This window comes from Dermacentor andersoni, chromosome 4 (genome assembly GCF_023375885.2).
Source record: "Dermacentor andersoni chromosome 4, qqDerAnde1_hic_scaffold, whole genome shotgun sequence".
Taxonomy (NCBI): Eukaryota; Metazoa; Arthropoda; class Arachnida; order Ixodida; family Ixodidae; genus Dermacentor; species Dermacentor andersoni.
In genome coordinates, this window is record NC_092817.1 from 4,135,850 (window position 1) to 4,152,104 (window position 16,255).

The window sequence follows — 16,255 nt, forward strand, 5'->3', positions numbered from 1 at the left end:
AAAGAACTCTCTGAAATAACTCGTGACAACGTAGCGGGTAGTCGAAAGGTTTCATTTTCGCAAGACTCCGCGCCGCCCACGTTTTTGCGTTTCACAGTACTTTCGTCATCGCGTTGTGGTGCGCTGGTTTTGAGGGCTCGCGAAACTCGCACAAACTGCAAGTAGCAGAAAATTCAACTTACATATGACGTCGCGGGGTGCCTGAAAGGTCTATCTATATAGGTGTTCTGTGGGTTTATGCCACTTGACCAAAAAGAAGCTGCAGCGGCGAATCCACTGCTCTGCCTTGGCTCGGTACCACCATCTGTCGGGCGCCGTTTCACTCACCGACGGCAGCAAAAGGTGGTGATGGCGTATGCAACGTCACGACTCCTCCGGTTGGGCAGCGGGAAGTTTGAACTGCGTTAAGTGTATTCAGACCTGTAAGATGCAATTTTCTCGTAAACTAAGTATTTTCTTGGCGCGAAACAAGCGTTGCGAGGTTTATGGAATGGTATTTCAACAGTCCACGTCGACTTAGTATTTGCCTTTAGTGTCCAAGGCCCTGGAAATGGTTCGGACAAATTTTGTAGACGCGTATAGAATAAAACTAAAGTTAATCATTCGCACCACAATTTGTGTGAAAGGACTCATATTAGGAGAGCTACGGGCGAGAACATGATACCTTCCTCCACAGCCACGCATTTTCTCCTCAACCCGTTCGCCGAGTGATCGGGGCTAAGCTCCGCCTTCACTGGTTCTGCGTCATGATGGCACGTCGTGTCGTCGACTTCCGGTTCTCGAGGAGCGAGCGCGCGAAGTCTCCAACCTCTCCGGCAGCTGCTTGGCAGTCGACCCAAGCGAGAGCTATTGAAGCAGCGCGCGTTGCGAGCATTCTGTCGCTGCGCCGAGCGTATCTGATGTTCCAGTAACCACAGGCGAGCTGGGCGTTTCGATGGATGGCTGGAGACATAAACTCAAGCTGATGAAGGAACTTTAGCGTAGACGTATGTGAACGGCCTGATAGGTCTGCACGGTCAAGCCACTGTTGGTGCAGAGCTTAACCAGCCAAACAGAGCGCTAATGTTGCTCTAACCAAGTATAAAACATTTTAAACATTTACGAAAACAACGTGATAACGATTACACTCCCGCGAAAATTTTACACCAGCAGCAAAAAAGAATACATTTCGTTACTGCTATTGTGTGTGGTTGCGCTCTGTGACACCAGGTGGCTGCACCATGCAGGCCATTCACATTGGCGCTCCTGCTCATCCCGTGAAACGACATGGTCAAACGGCCAGGCCCTGTCCCCTTGCGCTTGGGTTTACCCTAATACCGGACTCGCAAACCGCTATTGCGGTAGTAATCCTCCGGAGTACAGTGACGGCTGCAAACATGCAAATTCTGGCGCCGATCAGATAGCGGCAGTCCGATGCGCTGCAGTCAGTCCGCTCGTCTGCTGCGTTGCAGAGGGACACGATATCGCAGCTTCACATATTGCCAGTCGCTACGTTTGCAGCCCACAAGGCAACAAAAACGAATCATGGTGCTCGCGAAAAGAGTGAGACCGACTCTGACCGCGGAGCTCTCTTCAATATGGAGCACGTTGTAACACAAGCAGACGACGCTTGCAGAGTGCCGGACGTGCTTAAGTGTGGTGAGAAATTGTTTTTGTGCATTCTCTCTCTGTCACTTTCCTTTTATAGAAACAAATTAACATGCTAACTTCTACAAACAACATTTTTTCACCATAAAGTTGGAAAAATCTGATGACGCGCAATGGGCAGCCAGTCGGCTAGCTCGCCCTACTAACATCATTGGGGTAAGTGACGCCAAATGGGTGGGGGCGGCTTGAAATTCAGCCGCGTGATGTGCTGCGATCGGCAGCAATGTACATTTATGAGACCATATATTAAATTACACGCTTCACGCGGAGCACCTAAATGTGTCAAATGATGATCAGGAGGACAGGCCCTAACGACTCGGTACGTTTGTACAAAATCGTCAAAAGAATTTCATGGTCCGTTTAAAGGGCCCCTCACCAGGCTCTATAGCAAACTTGGTTATACGCTGGAAGTTGTAACATGTCCTCTAGGGAGCGTTCTGCCGCAAAAAAATTTCATATCGGCCCATTAATAGCCGAGATGGAAATATTTCAATGCCGTGAACCCATAATTTCAGCAGGCGGACTCCACTGCTAAGCAGCACCCTCTCTCCACTCGGCCCGTCTAGCCTTCGCAAGCAAAATCCCTTCCCTGCGTTCTCCCATACCGGACCTCGAGGATTGCGTGACACATACGTCACAGACCCCAACTTCATATTTTTTTCTCGAATTTTTTTTCGGCACTCGCAATACCGCTGATGGCGTCGCGCGCGAGCTGTGGTCTGGTTCTGGCAGCGCACGATTTCGCCCGCTGTGGAAAAGGAAACATGACTAGCGGTATAATTCAATGCTACACGAATACTGAGCAAGAACACGCGGATCGCAGAGCATGATCACGCGCTGGAGCACTGTAGAAAATGACAGTTTCGGTACCTAAGCACTTGACCGCACCACCGTGGGAACAAGCAGACGAAGCGCAAGTACATCTCTCTTGCTTCGGTGGGAAGTAAAACAAAAAACACACGGACATTCCGTTTGTGTGTTTTATTATTTCTCTAAACTTCAATTCGTCAGTTAAAGCAACAGATCGCGCAGATAACAGTTGTTGTCTTGAATAATTCTCGAAGTCGCGCATCACCACGAGCGACGTCACACTGCGGACACTACTGTTGCAAATGGGTCGCAAGCCCCAATGGTAGCGTTGGCCTGGCGGCCTGGGGCACAACTGGAAGCATCCGAAGGTCCTGGCAAAGCATGAGTCGACTGCTAACAGAACAACTTGTTTATTCTAGCATCGCAAAAGAGCGGCCGGTCAGGTCGACCGAAGTGGAGAGACGGGAGAGCACGCTACTCAACGGAAGAAATCGGAGCCTCTCTTGGCGTCCGGGGGCAGCTGCTTTTATACTCTCGGAGTCGAGGGCAAGAAGGAACGCCTCGTCAGAGGCGCACGTGACGGCGGGGCACGGACACGCTGAGAGACACGTTGAGACGAGTGTAGTGACGCATCCGCCGGGCCGGCGCCGGTCAGACCTCCTCGCTTCACACTTGGGGAGCTCCTCTCCCCGGCTGCCGCGCTTTGACAAGCGTGGGCACCAACATGCACTCACACACACACGCACACACGAATACACGTGGCATTGAAACATGCCTGGACGCGCTTGGCGGGGAGGCGTTGCGGCAGCGCTGAACGGGCCAAAATGTCCGCCGCTTGAATGAAGCCCCGGCGTCCGTTGCCTCCGCGCCGGCTATACCGCGCGTCGTAGGCGAAACGTAACAGACCGCCCCGCCGGGGGAAGGAGATACCGATGGTCAGGGGACTGCATCCGCTGTCCGGAGGGATGTCGCTCGATGATGCTCATAAACGAAGTCGGTCGTCCCTCAGCGTTTCTTGAGCGCAGCGCACAGAGAAGGCCTCGTTCTCACGTTCAGGTTCACACAGGACACTGCAAAGTGACTTCGGGAGAGTTGCCATTTTTCTCTCGTTCCCAGCAAGCGTTAGAACTACGCCGAAACTCAACTGCTCAGTCAGCAAGCACGAAACAACCCTCACTAAGCCAAGCCAGGCTCTTTCCCCTTTTATACTACTGCCTAGTTCCTTACAGTAGTCTAGCAGCACCCAGAACACGTCCACAAAGTGGAAAATTGCACTAGAAAGCACGTCATCACTTTGAAACACTAAACAAAAGCAATATGTTAAAAATCCTGCCTCAGGAAGAAAAACATCAGTAACAAACAACTCTGAGGCTGATTCCTACGTTAGGGGCTTCGACTTAAGCCATCGGAGTTACCGTTGAGACTCCCCTTTTTGTAACGCACCTCAAAGGAATATTGTTGCAAAGCGAGGCTCCAGCGCAGGAGGCGGCCATTTGTGGAAGAGATGGTCTGCAGCCATTGGAGAGGGCAGTGATCCGTCTCGAAGCATGCGAAGCGGAGATCGCAGCGAGCGACCGTACACTAGCTCAGCTGGCGAAAACCCCGTAGCCGCATGCGGCGCGGTCCTCAATGCAAACATCACCCCAGGCAGACACAGCTCCCAGTTAGTTTGTTGTGCAAAACACAATGCTCTCAACACGCGCTTCATGACGGAGTGGAGCTTCTCAACGGAATTCGACTGTGGGTGGTACACTGAGCTGTGTAACAGCTTTACCCCACACCTTTCGAGAAAAGTTGTCGTCAAAGCGCTAGTAAACACTGTGCCCTGATCTGATTGGATTTCCGCAGGAAAACCAACTCGCGCAAATAGGGACAGTAGTGCATTGACTATCTCAACTGAGCTGAGTTCTTTAAGCGGCACTGCTTCAGGGAACTTTGTCGCTGGGCAGATCACAGTCAAAATGTGTCTGTACCCCGTGGTTACCGGCAGAGGTCCCACTGTATCAATAACGAGCCGTCTAAAAGGCTCCGTAATGATAGGTACCAACTTCAACGGCGCCCTCAATTTGTCCCCTGGTTTGCCCACCCGCTGACAGGTGTCACATGTCCTGACAAAGTGGTCTGCGTCCCGAAAATACCCTGGCCAATAGTACTCTTGCAAGAGACGGTCCTTAGTTTTCTTAACTCCTAGGTGTCCGGACCACGAACCTCCATGCGACAAGCGCAACAGATCCTGACGGTAGCACTGAGGCACGATCAGCTGATCGAACTCCACTCCCCTGCGGTCTAGATACTTCCGGTACAGGACCCCACCTCTTTCCACAAAACGAGCATTTTTCTTGGCGATACCTTCCTTGACATTGCAGGGTATGTGTTCTAGGCTGCCATCCTTTTTTTGCTCGGCTATCAAAGCAGACCGGCTGACTTTTAGCAACCTATGAAGTCCGTCTGACGTAGGCGCGATGAGCAAATCTGCAGATAGCTCTTCTAACTTTCCCGTGTCGGGCATTTCCTCTCCAGTATCTGGTGCCTTCAACGCTACAGGCTTAATTTTGTTCAGTTCGGACGTGCTCTGAATATCAGCTTGCTGCGCCTCTGACCCTTTTTCATTGTTCGACAACGTCGGCCCCGCAACTACCGCCTTTGCAGCGAGCTCCCGAACCTTCGATCAGGTTAAGGCCTGAACGCTAGCCTCACCAAACAAAAGCCCCTTCTCGCGCAGGAGGTGATCGGACCTGTTCGAAAATAGGTACGGGTTCTGGGGGGCCAGCATAGATGACACTGGGGCCTCCGTCTCAAGCGCTCCGAAAGGTCCTTCAATAAGCACTTTTGCTACGGGCAGACACACGCTATGAGCTTCTACGGCTTGCTTGATCCATGCGCACTCGCCCGTGAACATATCGGGTTCTACGTAAGACGGGTGAACTACATCCATTGTAGCTGCGGAATCACGAAGCACTCGGCACTCTTTCCCGTTCACGAGAAGGCCTCGCATGTAAGGCTCGAGAAGCTTCATGTTCTCGTCAGTGCTGCATAATGACAAAAACACGACTTTTGTTTTTTTTTCCGGACACTGCGCCGAAAAGTGACGCGGCTTCTGGCACGTATAACACACGCGCGCTTGCCTCGTCTCGAACCGCTTTCTGCGTTCGGCTTCGGCTGCCGCCGTCTCCTTAGGTTCGGCCGGACTGCTTTCACTCGCATCCACACCACGTGTGTTCCCCTTTGCTCTCATGGGTGTGAACTTCGGCCTCTCAAACTGGGAGCCAAATTCACCCTTTTGACCGTCCTTAGCTCCGCGAGCCCGACGCGTCACAAACTCCTCGGCTAGCTCAGCGGCTTTAGCCACCGTACTAACGTCTGGCCTATCCAAGACCCAGTACCGCACGTTCTCAGGTAACCGAGTATAAAACTGTTCCAGCCCGAAACACTGCAGAACTTTCTCGTGGTCACCAAACGCTTTCTCTTCTTTGAGCCACTCCTGCATGTTTGACATTAGCCTGTAGGCAAACTCTGTATATGACTCACTTCTGCCTTTCTCATTTTCCCGAAACTTCCGACGGAACGCCTCCGCTGACAGCCTGTACTTTTTTAGCAGACTCGATTTCACTTTGTCGAAATCCTCTGCCTCCTCTCTCTTCAAGCGAGCGACTACGTCGGCCGCCTCGCCGGGTAACAAAGTGAGCAAGCGCTGTGGCCACGTTTCCCGAGAGAACCCCTGCTTCTCGAGACGCTTCATTTCCAAAGCGTGTTGACGGTCGCGCTCTTCTTTTTCTTTCTCTTGTTGCTCTCGCTCTTTCTGTTCTTTACGTTCGCGCTCCTGTCTTTTTGCCGTCTCCCTCTCCTCAATGGTCTCAAGGCATTCCGACAGCTCGTCATCCTCAGCTTCTAACTCAAGAATAGCCCTTAGCAGTTCTGGTTTTCTGAGTTTGTCTGAGACATCCAGACCCAACTCTCTTGCAAGCTCCAGCAATTTCGGTTTGCGCAACGACTTCCGATCCATGGCTGCTCTGAATGCTGCTTTCTCTACTGCCTACTATTGTCTTGCCGCAAACTAACCCGGCAGCAACGACAACCACAATTACCAGCTCTGTTTCTGATACTAACAAAAGCCTGGCAAAACTCAGAAGAAGAAAGTCCCGCACTCACCAAACCTTGCAGCCAAGAATTCAGCGCAGTCGTTCCGCTGCAGGCAACCAGTCATCACACAGGGCTCGTTGCACTGCTCCCGGATGGTCGTTGTTCTGCTCAGCATACAGTCAACCGCATATCTTCGCTGCTGGCCTCCGTTGTCGCGATCTCACTGCTGGCAGACAGTTGTTGCAATCTCACCGCTGGCACCAGTTGTTGCATCTGGGTCTTAAGCCCCAAGGGTAGCGTTGGCCTGGCAGCCTGGGGCACAACTGGAAGCATCCGGAGGTCCTGCCAAAGCATGAGTCGACTGCTAACAGAACAACTTGTTTATTCTAGCATCGCAAAAGAGCGGCCGGTCAGGTCGACCGAAGTGGAGAGACGGGAGAGCACGCTACTCAACGGAAGAAATCGGAGCCTCTCTTGGCGTCCGGGGGCAGCTGCTTTTATACTCTCGGAGTCGAGGGCAAGAAGGAACGCCTCGTCAGAGGCGCACGTGACGGCGGGGCACGGACACGCTGAGAGACACGTTGAGACGAGTGTAGTGACGCATCCGCCGGGCCGGCGCCGGTCAGACCTCCTCGCTTCACACTTGGGGAGCTCCTATCCCCGGCTGCCGCGCTTTGACAAGCGTGGGCACCAACATGCACACACACACACACACACACACACACACACACACACACACACACACACACACACACACACACGCACACGCACACACGAATACACGTGGCATTGAAACATGCCTGGACGCGCTTGGCGGGGAGGCGTTGCGGCAGCGCTGAACGGGCCAAAATGTCCGCCGCTTGAATGAAGCCCCGGCGTCCGTTGTATCCGCGCCGGCTATACCGCGCGTCGTAGGCGAAACGTAACACTACGTAGGCGTGGGGCCGCGACTACGTCATCCTCCGGTTTGGAGCGCGGCAGCCGTAAAGAGAAAAAAAAAACGGCGTTCGTTTGAAATTTCAGTTCCTTCCGCAGAGCATAGCGATGTAATACTTTGCAGACACGATCGTTGTCGCGCATTGTATGCTCTGCGCTTGTCAGCTCAAAAGGGCCATACCTAATCAGGGGCCCTTTAGGCATTCTTGTTTTCCGGCATAATGGAGCCGTATAGTTTAGTTCTATTGATATTGCTCGGTGAACATCGTTCACTCCACCATAGCTGCGTCCATAGTCGTTTGAATAATATCTGAAATAAGAAGTCGCTTTGTTTCAACTCGTATGTTACCGGAACAAAGGGTTTTAAATCGCCAGGGAGTAAAGTATATTCCCCGTCGATTAGAGCGCTCAATAAAGCAACAAAAATGAAGCCTTGGCAACGACGGGCAACAGCTGCCGCCATTCACGGCGCCACCAATGTTCTCCAGAGGTCTTTCATCATTTCTTTTGTAAAACCTCGTGACTTACCGATAATTAACTATCGGGGCAGCACCGAACATTTGAGACAAATTCAATACGTTACTTGAGCGAAAAATTGAGCCCGCGATGGAAAACTCCTGATGCTTTAATGGACGCTTTCTTTTTGAGTGCCAACGGTCATTCATAGGTCTTGGGAATGTTGTAAAAGAAAACAAATATCTACCTTGTGGACGAATGGAGAGTGAAAAAAGGATGACCATTTCAATCAGTGATGAGTTCCCCGCCACAAGCATAGCGATCAGTCAGAATATAGTTCTCTGGCATTTGATATTGATTAAGTTAATTATGCAGCATGCAAGAATAAAGCCAGCGGTAAGTGCAATGATGCATCATGTTTGTTATTTTTTTCAGACGTGGCGAAGCAATATTCAAATCCGACAACGTTTCGACAATATCTATACTAAAGGACTTCCTTGCTAAGCAGGCCACTCGGAAAAAGATCAGATTGGACATCGTATGTGGTGCGTTTACTTGTGTTGCGCGTTTTAGCGGAGCCTTTAAGAAAGAAGGCAATGTAGTGTGGAGGCTTCGTTCGCCTCCACATTGCACAATTTACGAGCGATTTCAACTCACTGCTTTGCTACAGACATTCGTGATAACCTTTGTAAAATTAGTAGTGCGCAAATGTTAATGGTGATCAGCATTCTTTGCCTACTTTGGGCACATCTATCTATCTATCTATCTATCTATCTATCTATCTATCTATCTATCTATCTATCTATCTATCTATCTATCTATCTATCTATCTATCTATCTATCTGTCTATCTATCTATCTATCTATCTATCTAATGATATCATAAGAAGCCAACAAACAACGACACCAAGGAAAACTTAGGGGAAGTTACATGCACTTGCTAACTGAATTAAAGAAAGGATAAATTAATGACAATGAAAGTGAATGAAGAAACAACTTGCCACAGGTGGGGAACGTTCCCACGTATTCGCATTACGCGTGCAACGCTCTACCGATTGAGCTACCGCGGCGCCGTTTTCCCGTCAACTTTCTTGGGTATTTATGTTTTTACTACTAGAACTATCCCTAGGAATCTTAGGATATCAGTGGCCTTAGCAGGATTAGAAGAACTGGTGAAGCTTGTACAGTGCTGACAAATGGCCATGTCCTCTGCTATAGAGGTCTCCCAGATAAGAAGCAATACGGGGTAGGATTCCTAATCCATAAGGACATAGCGGGCAACATTAACGAATTCTACAGCATTAATCAGAGGGTAGCAGTAGTCGTAATCACACTTAATAAGAGGTATGCATTAAAGGTAGTACAAGCCTACGTTCCAACATCCAGTCAGCATCATGAGGAAGTAGATCAGTTTTATGAAGATGTTGAATTAGCGATGAGAAAAGTGCAAACTAAGTATCCTGCAGTAATGGGTGACTTCAATGCAAAGATGGGGGAAAAGCAGGCTGGTGAACAAGCAATTGGCCACTACAGCGTCGATTCTAGGAACGCTTGAGGAGAGACGCTGGTAGAATTCGCAGAAAAGAGTAAGCTGCGAATAATGAACACCTTTTTCAGGAAGCGTAGCAACATACAATGGACCTGGTTAAGCCCTACGGGTGAAGCAGGAAATGAAATTGATTTCATACTTTCTGCCGATCCCAGCATAGTGCAGGATGTAGAAGTGATAGGTAGGGTAAAGTGCAGTGATCGTAGGTTGGTGAGGGCTAGGATTCACCTCAATTTGAAGAGAGAAAGAGTAAACTTGGTCAAGAAGAAACAGGTCAATCTAGAGGCAGTAAGGGTAAAAGCAGACAAATTAAGGCGAGTTCTTGTAAAGAAATGTGTAGCCCTAGAACAGAGAGATGAAGATCACATAGAGGTAATTAATGAAACCGTAACTAGGACGGCTTCAGAGGGAGCACTTGAAGTGGGAGGCAAGGCACCAAGGCAACCAGTATGCAAGCTCTCCCAAGTAACAAAGAACCTAAAAATGAAACAACAAAGAATGAAAGTGACCTGCTCAAAAGATAAAATAGAATTCGCGGAACTGTCAAAACTGATCAACAAGGCGAAAATAAGTGATATTTGAAATTACACCGTGAGAAAGAATGAAGAAGCCGTAAAAAATGGACGCAGCCTGAAATTAGTGAGAAGGAAACTTGGCATAGGACAGAGCAAGATGCTTGCACTGAAAGGTAATCAGTGTAGTATCATCAGCAATCTCGAATATATAGTAAAAGCAGTGGAAGAATTCTATACTGACTTGTACAATACCCAGAAGACTTAGAATAACTCCATTCGAAACAGTAATGAACAGGGTACAGAATTTCCTCCTATAACTGGCGATGAGGTCAGAAGGGCCTTGTAAGAGATGAAACGGGAAAGAGCGGCAGGCGAAGATGAAATAAAAGTCAATTTAATCAAAGATGGCGGAGACATAAAGTTTGGAAAACTGGCGGCTCTTTATACGAAGTGCCTATTGACTGCAAGGGTCCCACGAAACTGTAAGAATGCAAACATTATACTAAACCACAAATAGGGGGACGTTAAAGATTTATATGCCCATTAGCTAACTTTTCACATTGCATAAAATATTCACCAAGATAATTTCCAATAGAATAAGGGCAACGCTTGACTTCAGTCAACCAAGAGAACAGGCTGGCTTCAGGAAGGGACACTCTACGATGAACCACGCCCTTCTCATCGATCAGGTAACCAAGAAATCTGCAGAGTACAATGAGCCTCTCTATACGACTTTCATCGATTATGAAAATTCATTTGATTCAGTAGAGATACAAGCAGTTATAGAGGGATTACTTAATCAAGAAGTACAGGAGGCTTACGTAAATATTTTGAAGAATATCTACAAAGATTCCACTGGTACCTTATTCTCTACAAGAAAAGTAGAAAGATACCTAAAAAGAAGAGGGCCAGACAAGGCAACACAATTTCTGCAATGCTATTCACTGCATGCTTGGAAGAAGTATTTAGGATATTAGGCTGGGAAGGCTTAGGAGTAAGAATCAATGACGAATATCTCAGCAACCTTCGGTTTTCAGATGACATTGTCCTGTTCAGCAACACTGGGGACAAATTGTAACAGATGATTGAGGGCCTTAACAGAGAAAGTGTAAGAGTGGTGTTGAAGATTAATATGTATAAGACAAAGGTAATGTTCAATAGCCTGGCAAGGGAACAAGACTTCAGGATCGCCAGTCAGTTTCTAGAGTCTGTGAAGGAGTACGTTTATCTAGGTCAATTGCTCACAGGGAACCCTCATCATAAGAACGAAATTTACAAAACAATAAAAATGGGTTGGAGTTCATACGGCAGACATTGTGAGATCCTGACGGGAAGCTCACCACTATCATTGAAAAGAAAGATGTACAATCAATGCAAGCAACTGGTGCTAACATATGGGGCAGACATTTGGAGACTCGCAAATACGCTGGAGAACAATTTAAGGACCACGCAAAGAGCTATGGAACGAACAATGATAGGCGTAACGTTAAGAGACAGAAAGAGAGCGTTGTGGATCAGAAAACAAACGGGAATTGCCGATATTCTAATTCACATTAACATAAAGAATTGCGTTTGGCAAGTCATGTAATGCGCAGGTTAGATAACCGTTGGGCCAATAGGGTTACAGAATAGGTACTGATAGAAGAGAGAAAAGAATGGTGTTTGGCAAGTCATGTATTGCGCAGGTTAGATAACCGTTGGACCATTAGGGTTAAAGAATAGGTACCCAGAGAAGCGAAGCGCAGTAGAGGACGGCGGAAGACTAGATGGGGCGATGAAATTAGGTAATTCGCGAGTACTAGTCGAAATCTGTTGGCGCAGGACAGAGGTTTTTGGAGATCGCAGGAAGAGGGCTCAGTCCTGCAGCGGACATAAAATAGGCTACTGCTGCGGCTAAACTGATAACGATGATGGCATGAGGACAACAGGATGACCGCTAGCGTATGACGACAATGGTTTGATGAAGGTATGACAAAAACAGTTTAAAGAAGCTGGAATGATGACGACGGCATAACGACGGCAGTACGACAATGCATGCACGACAGCCGCTGTCTGACGACGCTCGCGATGACGGTATGACAACGGCGACACAATCAAAATTGAATGACGACAGCATGGTTACAATAAAATGATGCAGAACGAATGACGTCGATGGATCGACGGAGGTAGGGCGACAATGGTATGACTTTTCCGAAGTTATGTAACGATGGAAAAATGACAGCGGGACACGAACGGTTTGGTTGCAATGGTATGACGACAACTGTGACGACGATGGCGTGACGGCAATTGCATCACAAGAGGTGGACGACGAAGTCAGAATGACGACAATCGAAGGACCACGACAGCATCACATCGATTGTGGGACGACGAGTGTGACGGCGACAAAATAACTGCAATGGCTTTGCGATTGTACGAGCACAATGGCATGCCGACTAGTGTACCACGAAGAGTGTATGAGGACGATAGCGTAACGATAACGGCATGACGAGAGTTTAATGAAGAAGCTGGATTGATGACGATGGAACAACCCCGACGGCATCACGACGACGGTATGACCAAATGCGTGATCACTTTATGACGTCGATGGCGTGACGAGGGCTTTATTACGGGAGTCGGCTGCAATGGCGACGATCGTACGAGCACGATGACGACGAGTCGTTTCATCTATCAGACAACTTGGTCCGATGCGTCGGCGTATAAAGTGTGACGACGACAGCATTACGTGTCAGAATTCTGGACTGATGAGAATGGAGCGACCATGACGGCGTCACGACCACGAGCACACATGTAGTGGCCTAAGCTGGTAGACAACGTGGGTAAGTGCGATGGCCTAAGAGAGGATCGATGGATGGATGGATCGATCCAGAGATAGATAGATAGATAGATAGATAGATAGATAGATAGATAGATAGATAGATAGATAGATAGATAGATAGATAGATAGATAGATAGATAGATAGATAGATAGATAGATAGATAGATAGATAGATAGATAGATAGATAGATAGATAGATAGATAGATAGATAGATAGATAGATAGATAGATAGATAGATAGATAGATGGATGGATGGATGGATGGATGGATGGATGGATGGATGGATGGATGGATGGATGGATGGATGGATGGATGGATGGATGGATGGATGGATGGATGAATAGATATATAGATAGATAGATAGATAGATAGATAGATAGATAGATAGATAGATAGATAGATAGATAGATAGATAGATAGATAGATAGATAGATAGATAGATAGATAGATAGATAGATAGATATGCTCAATACGCAAAGGATGCTAATCGCATTACGAGGATAAACAAGCGTCAATGTAATCGTATAAAGTTACACTCTTAAGCAAACTTACGCCCCTTTGCCACACAACAATTCTCACCTGTCTTGTCCGCATTTCCTTTCTTCAACACGCAGAGCCCGGTACTTCCAAGTCACGAGCGGCATGCCCGTTATCAGCATGACAGAGCATTCTCGACAGGAAAGTAGCGAGCGCAGCGTTTTCAAGGAAGGAAACGCAAGCAAGACAGATGACGATTATTGCTGTGTGGCAAATATACACCCCGAAGGGTGTACATTTCCTTACACTTTACACTCTAAAACGAAATTACACCCTTTGGGTCGTATCTTGCCACACAACGATAAACATCATGTGTTTTGTCCGCATTTCCTTTCTTTAACGCTGTGAGCCTTGTACTTCCCAGTAACGAACGGCATGCGCATTATCAGCATGACGTAGCATTCCCGACCGCAAAGTAGTGGGCGCGGCCTTTTCAACTACTTTCCTGTTTACGTTTATTGTTGTGTGGCCCAAAGGATGTAATTTTGTATTAGAGTGTATATTCCGGCAATAAACAAAGTATTTTGTTTTATGTAGAAAGTGTATATAATAATAAATAATAATAAAGAGAAAAACAATATTATAATAATAATATAATGATAAATAATAAAGAGAAAAAAAACGTTTCATTCCACCAAATCTATATTTTTATCCACAATAGATGTTAAGTAAACACAAACGCAACTGAAACGTTGCGCCTCCACTTAAGGACATACATTAGCGGCGGCTCACTGTGTACTGTGCTAAATGTAACAGAATGCTAGCGCCTGTACTTACCTAACACGCATTAGAGTCAAGTATCCGCCACAACCCCAGGAGAACGTTGCAATTTGATCAGTTCGGTAGACTTTAAGCATGGCTCAGTGGTGATTGAAGCATTGTTTCAGATATCAATTACGACAGCATAGCGCACACGCTACGGATGATTCACCCGAAGCTTGAGTACCAGCTGATATTGGCCAAAAAGGTGCAGCTCGTGGAAGCCTTGAAGGTAAGAGAACTCGGAATTCTGATCTTGTTTCCTTCAACAGAACATTGTGTGGCACCGCGGAACCTAAACTGCAGTGAAAGTTCGTTGATCAAGAAGCAGTATTTTATTAATGGACTCCTTTTGACTTGGTACTATTGGTACACGAAACTGCACAAAAGGTAACATCAGCGAATGCAGTGTGACGTTCCAATGAATCAGAATAAGCGGCGTTTAATGCTTGGAAATGCGGCTTTATAGACCATGCTCCACACCGGACCGTCGGCCACTTCTGACGGCGCCGTTTCTAGGTGTTTCATCGACCACACTGAGCACCTGACTTTCGAAATGCAAGCCAAAAGTCACTCAGTGAAACAAACTCGGCAATTGAAGAAATTGCTGGCCCTCCTGTAATAAAGAGTACATGAAAACATGAATGGCAACCGGCAAAGCAGATTGGTTGGAGGTGATACTAGCCACAATCTTAAAATGGGTGTGGTGCATGTTCGCAGCTGTACATCCCCCCACACCGCACCGCGCCATGCTGTGCACTGATCCATGTGCACGCTGTCCAGCTAGAAGAAAGCCGGCTGAAGGTGGCACGACAGGCATGCAGCGACCGGGGAGACAGAGCGCACGGCCGAGCAGCGCCTGAAGGAGGCGTCACGCAGCGTGTCGCCATCTCTCGAGGCCACGCAAAGCCCGCGCCGCAGAACTCAAGCACAGCTGGCGTTCAAAAGAACCCAGGCAAACCTGTCTTAGCGCTAAAAGATGACAATGGAGTGTATGGTGCCCTGTATCGGCCCTTTGAACGTCACTATATGGAACTGCTAATTAAACTTCAACGTACGAAAAGTTACAGCTTGATTGATATTGTGAAAAAAAAAAGGAACTTGGAAGCAATATTTTTTGGTAACTTGTGTGGGCCGTAACTAGCGTATGTAATTCGGTCCGGTACAAAGGGTTGGGCGCCAGACACCGCATTTTCTAAAGTTTTTATGGGTTGCCCGGATGATCTCGTTTGGGTGCCCGGATAACGGCTCTGGCTTTTGGCTCAAGCTCACTGGAAGGTCGCCGACAACTGGAGATAAAAGCATTTCACGCTTAAAATCCTGAGTGCATACGATGTGCATTGCTCTCTGAGTAAAAGAACAAAAGCTTAACCAATGTATGATTTAAAAGAAATTGTTCATTCCTCTTTCAATAGAGCCGGTCAAACACAAAAGTGAAACTTATATTCTAAGAAGCAGTCGTAGCTACGTTGCGCATTCGCAAATTGGAATCTATAATGTGCACAGTCATTCATTAATTACAGCTTCGCTCGAAGGGCGAAGCTATGACAGCGATAGCAAGCACGCAAGGCCTGCGCTGCTGCGCAGCGTAAACAGCACTCCGGCAAAGCAACACACCAACAATAAACAATGAAGCCTTCAGTTAACAAGAGCACAACTGGAAGACAGCAGCTACATCCGGAAGATTTCCCAAAATGGAATCCATCAGCCCCCGCGAAGGCCCCCTAGGAGCTCACATGGGCAGAACGAATCGCCCGCAAATAAGACTCTCGGGACGAGGAGTTAGCCGGCCTTCGAGAGGAGGTAAGAGGCTTACGAGAGGCCATCACCCAATCCAACCCCTCGCCCATTACACAACCAATCACCCACCCATCGTCGCCACTTCCTGGTCACCCTCTATCCCTAGACACTCTGAGTTCATGTTCCGCAGAAACCTCAACATCCACACCACCTACAAAAAAGAAAAGAAAAAAAGTTCTTTCGTTGTCAGATGAAACAGCTGAGAATGAACCATCAGACAAAACAGCTGAGATGGAGACTCAGTTTGAAGCCAAACTTGAGGCAAAATTAACAGCGAAACTAGCAGACTTCCAACAGCAGATGCGCGATCAGTGTCAGTAATTCCTAGAAAATCGCCTACAAACACTCGAG

The 16,255-nt window shown here is 47.7% G+C and overlaps 1 protein-coding gene across 3 annotated transcripts in view; it reads left to right on the forward strand.

The window, feature by feature from the left end:
• The window catches only part of LOC126535888 (BBSome complex member BBS7-like), a 155,554-nt gene that overhangs the window by 125,979 nt on the left and 13,320 nt on the right, over positions 1–16,255 (forward strand). Inside the window, exons 16-17 of one of the 3 annotated variants that reach the window (XM_050182737.3) lie at positions 8,365–8,474; positions 14,233–14,336. The exons of 1 other annotated variant lie outside the window; for it this stretch is intronic. In XM_050182737.3, the coding sequence (XP_050038694.1) occupies positions 8,365–8,474; positions 14,233–14,336 (214 nt within the window). The remainder of the gene's footprint in view (positions 1–8,364; positions 8,475–14,232; positions 14,337–16,255) is intronic. One more of the 3 variants, XM_055073327.1, reaches the window with a different exon arrangement.